The sequence below is a fragment of the Strongylocentrotus purpuratus genome, unplaced genomic scaffold (genome assembly GCF_000002235.5).
Source record: "Strongylocentrotus purpuratus isolate Spur 01 unplaced genomic scaffold, Spur_5.0 spur5_scaffold_17, whole genome shotgun sequence".
Lineage (NCBI taxonomy): Eukaryota > Metazoa > Echinodermata > Echinoidea > Camarodonta > Strongylocentrotidae > Strongylocentrotus > Strongylocentrotus purpuratus.
Window position 1 is genome coordinate 18068949 of NW_022145602.1, and position 13108 is coordinate 18082056.

At 35.5% G+C, this 13108-nt stretch overlaps 1 protein-coding gene across 1 annotated transcript in view; it reads left to right on the plus strand.

Annotated features, from left to right (window-relative positions):
- The window catches only part of LOC105445586 (NACHT, LRR and PYD domains-containing protein 12-like), a 32756-nt gene that overhangs the window by 12729 nt on the left and 6919 nt on the right, over positions 1-13108 (plus strand). Inside the window, exons 5-10 of the mRNA XM_030987839.1 lie at positions 2467-2631; positions 3569-3733; positions 5685-5849; positions 6555-6722; positions 8084-8251; positions 9614-9781. Of these exons, the coding sequence (XP_030843699.1) occupies positions 2467-2631; positions 3569-3733; positions 5685-5849; positions 6555-6722; positions 8084-8251; positions 9614-9781 (999 nt within the window). The remainder of the gene's footprint in view (positions 1-2466; positions 2632-3568; positions 3734-5684; positions 5850-6554; positions 6723-8083; positions 8252-9613; positions 9782-13108) is intronic.

Here is a 13108-nt window from a genome sequence, read left to right on the forward strand (position 1 = left end):
CTACAACTTGTATACTCTAACAGAAACCCACATGTAGGAAGATCACAACATACTTAAAGGGGAAGTCCACCCTGATATTAAGTTGGTTTTAATAAGAGTAAAAAAATTGGAGGAAAAAATTAGTGAAAGTTTGAGCAATTTCCGATTAAAGTTACAAAAGTTATAAATTTTTGATGTTGTCATCAGTGGAACACATAAATTTTCTTAGTTATTGATGATGGAATAGATTTGTTTCATACATGGGTTGCATAAAAACTTATTTGTTATAATTATATTTAGGATGATGATGTGATCTGAACTTCAAAGAGAAAATCACATTTCTAGAAAGTTCAGTTTTTGCCCTTTCGTATGACACCTCAATCAGGAAAATGAGCAAGGAATAGGAAAGTTTTGTTTGTTTAAAGTGATGCATTTCCATAATTTCATTAAACGAATTCGTTTCCACTGGCTGCCTGCCGTAGCAACAAACGGAATTGACAAAAGACTTAACTCTGTTTCGTTGAAGATCAGACAGACGAAAGACTTCATGCATGGCTGATTGTCAAAGCAAAATTCGTCCAAAATTCACCTTCGCGTATCTCCCTTCTTTTTTTTGACAGCACATACAAAATGATAATATTATTCTCCAAATAAATTTTCATTCAAATCTGTAAGGCATTTTTAAAGATATAGGCATTTTTCTGTTTCAGAGGTTGGTGAAAGAGGCTTGTTTTTTTTCCCTAGATAAGTCCGGGACTATATGAATATGCAAACAATAAACATTTTATTAGACTTTAGACTCCAGTCTCACTCTCTGCCCAGTTTACAAACAGGTTGGACCAAAGTGCATTAGTGGGCGAGAAGTCCTTTAGAATCGCGCGCGCACCAAATCAAGTCAGGGTCATTGGGTATGGTCACTGCTTGGACATGCGCTGTGAGGACATTGGAACCCAACGCGTGTGCTCGCTTTAATTTGATTTAAAAACTGTATTGCCTATCCTACATTTTGAGGCATAGTTGTTTGCCCAGACCCGTAATTAGACACATTACATAGGGATATGCACTAAAGTATTTCTAAACAACCTTATTTATGGAAGCAAGCTCTAATTGATATGTATTATTAGTACTTAGTACATTTACTATTAAAGATTTCAAGTTTTTTGTTTAACTATTCGTTAAAAAGAGAGAGAGAGGGAAATCACAAAATGGTACATTGGGTATAAATACACTATCCAGTCAACGCCCCCCCCCCCGAGTCATAATGAGTTGAATTAAGATCATTCCAAATCGTAGTGCTTTGAATTATTACTGTAATAAAACTGTCGGACTAAAATAAGGCTCATGACCCTCGTCATCTAGCAGTATACGAACAGCCTGAAACTAGTATTTTAATGATCTTATTTAAAGAAGACCACAAGATCAAAATAATACCATTTATCGAAGATTAAAAGTATACTCAAAATAGGTATTTCGCCAGAATTTAAGACTTTGGCAAGATCATAATATTTATTCTTGCAGCTCATAGTGTCAATGAGGAGTTCTACTCTACATTGAAAGCAAAGGCATCATCCATAAAGGTACATGTGTGTCCTAATGTAGATTTCATGGAGAGGGCCATTGATAGAAAGAAAGAGCAGTAATGATTTGTTATTTGTTAATTTTTTTAAAAGTTACTTGTCATTCGCTTGGTATGTTGGAATAGTCATGAAACATGGAATGAAAGCAAGCTACACTTTCCTGTATTAGATTTCATTCAAACATTACATTTTTAAAATGATGTCATCCTTGACTGAATAGTCCCTTCCTCTCTGTCTAAGTGTCACCTTTCCCCTTTCTTCTCTTACTCATTCCCACCTCTTCCCTTTCTTGTATTGCTCTTGTATGTTTGTGTGTGACTTTGGGTGTGTGCATACTGCATATACATGGTTGATACCTGCTGTTTTAAATGGTCGGTCTTGTTCCCCTTCTAAATATACATACCTTGTTTTATTCATTTGCAATTAATTTAATATTGTGTTTACCTTGATAGGTACCTCATTTACCAAGCACAAGTTGCTTCTTAAGGTCATGGCCTGTTGGTTATTTTGTATTTATAATTTGTAATTTTCTTTTCATGCCAAACTATGCATGTGAATATTCATTTGAAATTTTAATGTGTATAAGATTTACATTGTTTTGATCAGTAATTAATATCCAACCTTTCCAAGTTTGATTGATAGGAAAAATATGTCATAGTTTTTAAAAAGCCAATTTTGATAAAGGTTTTAATTTGATAAAAACTTTAGTGTCTTCTTTTCTCAATAGACAAGAATTAGATATGAAAATAAAATCTATTGATTCATTTTTGTTGAGAACGTGATTATGAATACAGTTATTTGATTAATGGAATTTGTGTGAAGTGTAAGAATACAGTCAGTAATTAATTAATAAAACATACTTGTATGCATGTATAGACGTGCTGTTGAACTATATTCACAAACAATGCAGGTCCAGACTCTCAGGCTTGATGATCTCATGTGTACCACACAAGCCTCATCACATCATCTAGTAGAAGCACTGTGTTCCATGCCAAACCTGACTGACCTAACACTTGGAAGGAATCTCACAGAGGAGTTCTACTCCATATTGAAAGCAAAGGCATCATCCATACAGGTATGTGTGTACTCATGCATATACATGTATGTTATTGAAAGGGCCATTGAAGAAGAAAAAGAGTGTTGTTGATAATATGATGCACATGTATATGAGTGTTTTTTATTCCAACACAACTTTTTTGTAAAGGCCATTCACTGAATATTAAGGAATAGTCATGAAATATGGAATGAAAGTAAACTACACTTGTGCTGATTCAGTTACAATTAAAGTGTGTGTAAGATTTACATTGTTTTCATCAATAATCAACGTCCAACCTTTTCAAAGTTTGATAGGGGGGGGGGCGGGCATTATGGCCCCCTCCAAGATTTTTCAAACTATTCGGGAACGTGTAAGGATGATGCACCGCTGCTTGGTGACTATATTCTTTCGAGTCTTGCGCATCTTTTGAAACAAATTTTTATGAAAAATCAGAGCTACCGTTACAAAGTCACATGACCTTTTGTCTTCGCATGTCAGCACAAAAATCGCTCATTTTCTCGATTTGTGTACAATACATATAGAAATATGATTTTTCCAAAATAGAGATAAAACATTGGTTAGTTGGTCTGTTAATAGTTTAGGTGTTTATTTTGGGGTCAAAATAGTTGAATTATAGTTTAATATATGAAATAAAGCAACAAAAACAATTAAAAAAATCATTTAAATCATCCTCTCCATAGAAACTTTAGTGTCTTCTTTTTCTCAATAAAGAACACACTGAAGTTTCTTTCTCAATATAATCGATTCATTTTCCTACCGGTATTTAGAATGTCATCGTGAATGCAACTATGTAATTTGTGTGAAATATAAAAATACAGTGAGAAATAAGTAAAAAAAAAAATGCATATGTTTATGCATAAAGAATTTGTGTAAAATGTAAGAATACAGTTAGAAATTCTTAAATAAAACATGCATGTATAAACGTGCTGCCTCATCATATTTACAAACATTGCAGGTCCAGACTCTCATGCTTGATGATCATATCCGGTTTCACACACAAGCCAAACATCACCTATTAGAAGCAGTGTGTTATATGCCAAACCTGACTGACCTAACACTTGGAAGGAATTTCACTGAGGAGTTTTACTCTGGATTGAAAGCAAAGGCGTCATCCATACAGGTATGTTTATACTTATGTATATGTAATTTTGAAAGGTCATTGAAGCAACAAAAAAAATGAGTAGTGTTGATAATATGATGTGGATGTATATGAATTTTTTTTAAAAATTCCAAACACACTTATATTTTCTAAAGGCCATTCACTGAATATTAAAGGTAATACAAAGTTTTGGGAATTTTCGAAAATTGGCTGGATAAAGATTCTTTACAATTTTGAAATATTTGGATGTTTTATAAGCACTAGAAAATCTAGCCCCTAAAACACTTCTGTTTTCAAGAAAAATGGAATATAAAAATTGACCGGTGCTCCCGGTAAATTTTGATAATCTTCATATAGCGACTACGGCCATACAATGGTAGCTGCGACCATGAAAATTGCAGAATATGTAGTTTTGATATATAATTTCCAAACGGGAATAGCCAATCTGTCAATTTTACTCAAGAAGCATTGTTTTGTAGCTAAATTAATAACTTGACCTTGAGAGGGAACTTTACAGCAAAAAGAGTTCATTATTTACAATTTCATCACTTTAGACTCAATTTTAACCGCGACAACGATCACTGAATATTGTAGGATCGCATATGTTTCCAATATGTTCATTTGAAACCAAATTCATGACCCCGTATCAAAACTTTGTAATACCTATAAGGAATAGTCATTGATTCAGTTGAACTTCAAGTGTGTATAAGATTTACATTTTTTTGTTTGTACTGAGCGAGGTGGGAAGAATCACCGGAAATTCGCTCAAAGATGTCGTCGAAGCTGTTCATGATGATAATCAATACTATCCAACCTTTTTCAAATTTGATTGATAGTAAAAATAATTCATATAATTTATTAAGAGCCAATTTTAATAAAGGCTTGAATTTACAAAACTAAACCGTAGCAACAAACCTCCTGACTTTATAGGGGGCCTTGTGCTCACGAAATCCAGAGTGATGACTATCTTAAATACATTAATGGCAAATGTATATTTATGGGAATCATTAATTTCAGTGTTTGTAGGAGTAGGATTTATCAAGACTAACAGGTTGGAAGCCCTATAAAGCCCTATACCGTGTGAGTAAAAAAAAAGTTTACACCTAGAAAATGGCTAATTATTTTAAAAATCATCTATGAACAGTAAATTATTATACATCTTATGAAAGAGTGTTTTATCCTAATTCATTTGGTACCTTTTTTTGTGTGGTATGTGTTCACGCTTGGATGAACACGTGGCATTGTTTGCGAGAGTGCAAAAATCAACTTGCGCCAAAGTGATGCCTTCAGTATGTATTATGTTGGGATTAGCAGAGTGAGAGAATGGATTGAATGTATCAAATGAAATGCATTAAATTGCATATGTTTTTTTGTAAAGGGCAAAGTCACACACACCCACACACACCCGCACAAATGTTCGTTGATATGTGTGACATGATTAATTTTGTTAGGGGTGTTATTTGGATATGCAAAGACCGAATTAATACCCAAATCCCAATTGTTTTATTCAAACATTACATAGGTAACTTTGGCACAATTCGATTTTTGCACTCTCGCAAAGAATGTCTCCTGTTCATCCAAGCGTGAACAAATACCACACAAAAATGGTACCAAATGATTTGGGATAACACACTCTTTCATAAGACATATAACAGTTTAATGTTCATCGATTATTGTTTTAATAATTAGCAATTTTCTAGGTGTAAACTTTTTTTTGACTCTGTATAGATTTTTTTTTAATTCACTCTTTCTAAATCATCCTCTCTATAGAAACTTTAGTGTGTTCTTTTTGTCACTTGACAAGAATTAGATTTGAAAATAAAATCTATTAGTTTTTTTTTAGCATTTGATTATGAATACAATTATGAAATTATTTGAATTGGTGTGAAATGTAAGAATACAGTCAGAAATTAGTAAATAAAACATATGCATGTATAGACGTGCTGCGTAACGATATTCACAAATAATGCAGGTCCAGACTCTCAAGGTTCATGATTCCCAGTATCCCTCACCTGCCTCATCACATCACCTAGCAGAAGCACTGTGTTCTATGCCAAACCTGACTGACCTAACACTTGAAATGTATCTCACTGAGGAGTTCTACTCTGTATTAAAAGCAAAGGCATTATCCATTCAGGTATGTGTGTACTAATTATTATTTAGTTTAAAGGGTCATTGAAGAAAAGAAAAAAAAGAGCATCAGTGATAAAATAATGCACATGTATATGAGTTGTTTAAAATTCCAAACATTCTTGTTTTTAAAGGCTATCCACCGAATATTAAGGAATAGTCATGAAACATGAAATGAAAGCAAGCTATGCATGTGCTGATTCAGTTGAAATTCAAGTTTGTTTAAGATTTACATTTGTTTGATCAATAATCAATATCCAACCTTTTTTAAGTTTGGTTGATATTAAAAATATTTCATATCATTTTTTAAGACCTAATTTCAATAAAGGCTTGAATTTACGAAACTGAACCATAGTAACAAACCTCTTGACTTGATTGTGCTCATGAAATCCTGATTCATGAAAACCTTTAATACATTAATAGCAAACTTATATTCATGGGTATTTTTAATTGCAGTGTTAAAGCAAACAAGTCGAAAGCCCTATATATATATAACTTTTGTAATCACTCTTTATACTAAATCTTTTTCTCAATAGACAAGAATTAAATTTGAAAATGAATTCTATTTGTTCATTTTTGTTGAGGGGTGGTTATGAATACAATTATGAAGTAATTGAATTTGTGTGAAATGTAAAAAAAACAGTCAGAAATTAGTAAATAAAACATATGCATGTATAGACGTGCTGCTTAACTATATTCACAAACAATGCAGGTCCAGACTCTCAAGCTCAAGCATATCCAGTACAGTCTCACACAAGCCTCAGCACCACACTTAGTAGAAGCACTGTGTTCTATGCCAAACCTGACTGACCTAACACTTAGAATGGATGATATTGAGGAGTTTTACTCTATATTGAAAGCAAAGGCGTCATCCATACAGGTATGTGTGTACTAATGTATATTTAATTTAAAGGGTCATTGAAGAAAAAAAAGGGTATGATGCACTTGTTTATGAGGTTTTTGTGCCTTCGTTACAAATTAGCCGGAGGCATTATTTTGTGGTGTTGTCCGTACGTCCGTAGGTCTGTACTTTAGTACGTCTGTACGTCCCGTTCTCGTAATCGCGTTATCTCAAGAACCGATGGATGGATTCCTGCCAAACTTAGGTCATGTATGTATCTTGCAGAGCCAATGAATTGATTAGATTTTGGGGTCAGGATGTCAAAGGTCCATGGCCACAGGGCACATTATATATGCATAAATATCTTGTGATCACATCATTAGAACTGATGGACAGAGATTACCATCAAATGCAGGACATGTATGTATCTTGCTGAGCCAATGAACTGATTAGATTTTGAGGTCTTGAGGTCAAAGGTCATGGGGCGCATTGTATATGCAAAAATAGCTTGTGATCGCATTATTATTAAAACCAATGGGTGGATTACCATCAATCTCAAGACATGTATGTATCTTGCATGGCCAATGAACTGATTAGATTTTAGGGTCATGTGGTGTATATGAAAAATAGTTTGTAATCACGATATTCTGAGAACCTGTTAATGGATTACAATTAAACTTGAGTTTGAAAATTTGCTTCTGTTTTGGTTTCTTAAATCTCTCCATGGAGGAGGCATAAAGTTCCATGTAGTTAATATTCCAAACACTGAATATTAAGGAATAGTCATGAAACAGGGAATGAAAGCAAACTAGGCATGCACTGATTCAGTTGAAATTCAAGTGTGTTTATAAGATTTACATTGTTTTGATCAATAATCAATATCCAACCTTTTCCAAGTTTGAATGATAGTAAAAATAAGTCATATAATTTTTTAAGAGCCAATTTTAATACAGTCTTGAATTTACCAAACAGACCATATCCACAAACCTCCTGACTGAGGGGTTCTTGTGCTCATGAAATCCAGAGTTATGAATATCTTGAATACATTAATGGCAAATGTATATTTATGGGTATTATTAATTTCAATGTTTGTTGGAGTAGGATTTATCAATGCAAACGGGTTGGAAGCCCTATACAGAATACATGTAGTGCTTTTTTAAAATTTACTCTTTCTAAATCATCCTCTCCATAGAAACTTTAATGTGTTCTTTTTGTCAATAGACAAGAATTAGATTTGAAAATAAAATCTATTCATTAAATTTTTGGGGGAATGTGATTATGAATACAATTATGAAATTAATTGAATTTGTGTGAAATGTTAGAAAACAGCCAGAAATTAGTAAATAAAACATATTCATGTTAATAGACTTGCTGCTTAACTATATTCACAAACAATGCAGGTCCAGACTCTCAAGCTTGAGAATATCCAGTACAGTCTCACACCAGCATCAGCACCACACTTAGTAGAAGCACTGTGTTCTATGCCAAACCTGACTGACCTAACACTTGGAATGGATTACACTGAGGAGTTCTACTCTATATTGAAAGCAAAGGCGTCATCCATACAGGTATGTGTGTACTAATGTATATGTAATTTAAAGGGTCATTGAAGAAAAAAAAGGGTATGATGCACTTGTTTATGAGGTTTTTGTGCCTTCGTTACAAATTAGCCGGAGGCATTATTTTGTGGTGTTGTCCGTACGTCCGTAGGTCTGTACTTTAGTACGTCTGTACGTCCCGTTCTCGTAATCGCGTTATCTCAAGAACCAATGGATTGATTCCTGCCAAACTTGGGTCATGTATGTATCTTGCAGAGCCAATGAATTGATTAGATTTTGGGGTCACGATGTCAAAGGTCCATGGACACAGGGCACATTATATATGCATAAATATCTTGTGATCACATCATTAGAACTGATGGACAGAGATTACCATCAAATGCAGGACATGTATGTATCTTGTTGAGCCAATGAACTGATTAGATTTTGAGGTCTTGAGGTCAAAGGTCATGGGACTCGTTGTATTTTTTTTAAATAGCTTGTGATCGCATTATTATTAAAACCAATGGGCGGATTACCATCAAACTCAAGACATGTATGTATCTTGCAAGGCCAATGAACTGATTAGATTTTAGGGTCATGTGGTGTATATGAGAAATAGTTTGTAATCACAATATTCTGAGAACCTGTTAATGGATTACAATTAAACTTGAGTTTGAAAATTTGCTTCTGTTTTGGTTTCTTAAATCTCTCCATGACGGAGGCATCAAGTTCCATGTAGTTAATATTCCAAACACTGAATATTAAGGAATAGTCATGAAACAGGGAATGAAAGCAAACTAGGCATGTGCCGATTCAGTTGAAATTCAAGTGTGTTTATAAGATTTACATTGTTTTGATCAATAATCAATATCCAACCTTTTCCAAGTTTGAATGATAGTAAAAATAAGTCATATAATTTTTTAAGAGCCAATTTTAATACAGTCTTGAATTTACCAAACAGACCATATCCACGAACCTCCTGACTGAGGGGTTCTTGTGCTCATGAAATCCAGAGTTATGAATATCTTAAATGCATTAATGGCAAATGTATATTTATGGGTATTATTAATTTCAGTGTTAGTTGGAGTAGGATTTATCAATGCAAACGGGTTGGAAGCCCTATACAGAATACATGTAGCGCTTTTTAAAAATTTACTTTTTCTAAATCATCCTCTCCATAGAAACTTTAATGTGTTCTTTTTGTCAATAGACAAGAATTAGATTTGAAAATAAAATCTATTCATTAAATTTTTTGGAGAATGTGATTATGAATACAATTATAAAATTAATTAAATTTTTGTGAAATGTAAGAAAACAGCCAGAAATTAGTAAATAAAACATATTCATGTTAATAGACTTGCTGCTTATCTATATTTACAAACAATGCAGGTCCAGACTCTCAAGCTTGAGAATATCCAGTACAGTCTCACACCAGCATCAGCACCACACTTAGTAGAAGCACTGTGTTCTATGCCAAACCTGACTGACCTAACACTTGGAATAAATTACACTGAGCACTTCTTCCCTGTATTGAAAGCAAAGGCGTCATCCATACAGGTATGTGTGTGTGTACTATTGTATATGTAATTTAAAGAGGTCATTGGAGAAGAAAAAAAGAGTATAAGTGATAATAGATGCTGCTTGTAAGTGTAGGCTTAATATGATATGATGCACATGTATTTGAGTTTTTTAAAATTCCAAACACACTTTTTTTTTAAAGGCCATTCAGTTACGGTCATATTAAGGAATAGTCATGAAACATGGAATGAAAGCAAGCTATGCAGGTGCTGATCAGTTGAAATTCAAGTGTGTTTAAGATTTACATTGTTTTGATCAATAATCAATATCCAACCTTTTCCAAGTTTGATTGATAGTAAAAAAAAAAATATTAAAAAAAGTCTTTTTAAGAGCCAATTTTGATAAAGGCTTGAATTTACCAAACTGAACCATAGCAACAAACCTCCTGACTTCGGGGTTTTGTGCTCATGAAATCCAGAGTTAGGATTAACTGTATTAAATACATTAAAGATGTAGTATATTTTGGGGTATTATTAATTTCAGTGTAATTCGGAGTAGGACTTATCAATGCAAACAGATTGGAAGCCCTATAAAGAATAGACATAAGATTTTTTTTTTAAATCACTCTTACTAAATTATCCTCTCCATCGAAAATTTAGTTTGTTCTCTTCCTCAATAGACGAGAATTCGATATGAAAATAAAATCTGCTTACCGGTATTCATTTTTTTTGAAAATGTGATTATGAAGGCAATTATGTAATTAATGGAATTTAGATGCTGCTTGTAAGTATTGGCTTGCATGGTGATGTAGATATACAGTAGGCTTGCGGGTGCACCATGTGACTCTCGGTAATCTTTCTTGAGGGTTTGTAGTCCTGTAAAGGACTGTTGGTATGGTCTTGAAAAAGACTGTTGGTTATCTTTCTTAGCTTATAGTTCTAAGGAGAACTATAGCGCTTGGAGAGGATGAGTGGCGGGAGTGGCTCGAAGTTTCGAACAGGTTGACTATCCGTCGTCAGGAGTGGAGAATAGCTGGCGTGCGTGAGCTTAAGTCACCGGGGGGCGGCGGACATCGGGAAAAAATACATGAACGTGTGGGCTTGAGTCATCAGGGGGTGGACATGGACGGTCTGCTCGTCTGTCTGCCTGACCGTCTGGGTTGGAGTCTCCGGGTCCCAAGTTTGACACAGTTCCTCCAACAAACTCCATTCGATACTTCACTCCCACAAAGACAAGCATCCAAACACCATGGGAATGTGGAAAAGTCTACATTGGTGAAACGCGGAGAAATCTGGAAACAAGACTCAAGGAGCACAGAACCAGCTTCAGACTCAGCGATTGGGACAACTCCGCCATCGTTAAACACGCCTAGCATCACGAACACATGCTTGAATGGGATAACAGTCAACTCATCTCCATAATGAAGCACTGGCATACCCGCCGAATCCGAGAAGCCATCGAAATTCACCGCCACACCACCGTGCCCCAAGACTCAGGATTATACATCAACAACATCTGGAAACCTCTCATCAACAAGTACCCGGTCACTCCTCCTCCACCACCACCTCCACCACCACCTTCACCACCCCCGCAGACACCCGTACATCAACCACTTCCACCCGCCAAACCTTCGAAGCAACCGCCAGCCTCACAGCTACAATGGAGACGGACGAGCAGACCATTTATGTCCGCTCCCCGATGACTCAAGCCCACACGGTCATGTATTTTTCCCCGACGTCCGCACCCCGGTGACTTAAGCTCACGCACGCCAGTTATTCTCCACTCCTGACGACGGATAGTCAACCTGTTCGAAACGTCAAGCCACTCCCGCCACTCATCCTCTCCAAGTATTATAGTTTTCCTTCGAACTATAAGCTAAGAAAGATAACCAACAGTCTTTTTCAAGACTATACCAACAGTCCTTTTCAGGACTTCAAACCCTCAAGAAAGATTACCGAGAGTCCTTTTCAGGACTCCTCAATTCTCCCTCTCTCTCACATCGTGCACCTGCAAGCCTACTGTATAATGGAATTTGTGTGAAATGTAAGAATATACAGTAGTGAGAATTAGTAAATAAAACATATGCATGTAAATATGTGCTGCTTAATTCACAAACAATGCAGGTCCAGACTCTCAAGCTTCATCAAGTCAAGTATGCCACACCAGCCTCATCACATCACTTTGCAGAAGCACTGTGTTCTATGCCAAACCTGACTGACCTAACACTGGACTTGGAATACACTGAGGAGTTCTACTCTGTATTGAAAGCAAAGGCGTCATCCATACAGGTATGTGTGTACTATTGTATATGTAACCTAAAGAGGTCATTGAAGATTGAAGAAGAAGAAAGTGTATTAGTGATGATATGATGCACATGTATATGAGTTTTTTAATATTCCAAACCCACTTTTATTTTTTAAGGGCCTTTCACTCAATATTAAGTAATAGGCATGAAACATGGAATGAAAGCAAGCTATGCATGTGCTGATTCAGTTGAAATTCAAGTGTGTTTAAGATTTACATTGTTTTAACCAATAATCAATATCCAACTTTTTCCAAGTTTGATTGATAGTAAAAATAAGTCATATCGTTTTTTAAGAGCCAATTTTGATAAAGGCTTGAATATACCAAACTGAATCATAGCAACAAACCTCCTGACTTAAGCTATGGTCACAAATCAGAGCAGCGACCGACCGATCAGAAGCCTGCTCGGTCGCTGCTGGAATTTAGGCATCGCCCAGCGATTAGGTCGGTGACCGTGCGGCGACCGCCCAGGCACCGAGCGTATTTTGGGCGGCGAGTGAAAAGTGAGCAGGCGCTGCCCAAAATTTAACTCCGCGCTAAAACTTCAGCGGCGACCGAGCGATGCTCTAAACACGAGCGGTGCCTGGGCGGCCGCCGCTCAGTGGCCGGGCAGCCGCCGGGCAGAATTGGTTAAAAACTCGCCGCTCGGCCGCCGAGCAGGCTACTTTTGGGTAATGTGACCATAGCATTAGAGCTTTTGTGCTCATGAAATCCAGAGTTAAGATTAACTTTAATACATTAATAGCAAATGTTTAATTATGGGTATTATTAATTTCAGTGTTATTCGGGGGAGGACTTATCAATGCAAACAGGTTGGAAGCCCTATAAAGAATAGATAAAGATTTTGTTTAAAATCACACTTACTTAATTATCCTCTCCATGTCAAATTTAGTTTGTTCTCTTCCTCAACAGACAAGAATTAGATATGAAAATAAAATCTATTTACCGGTACCGGTATTCATTTTTGTTGAAAATTTGATTATGAATACAATTATGTAATTAATGGAATTTGTGTGAAATGTAAGAATACAGTGAAAATTCAGTAACTAAAACATGCATGTA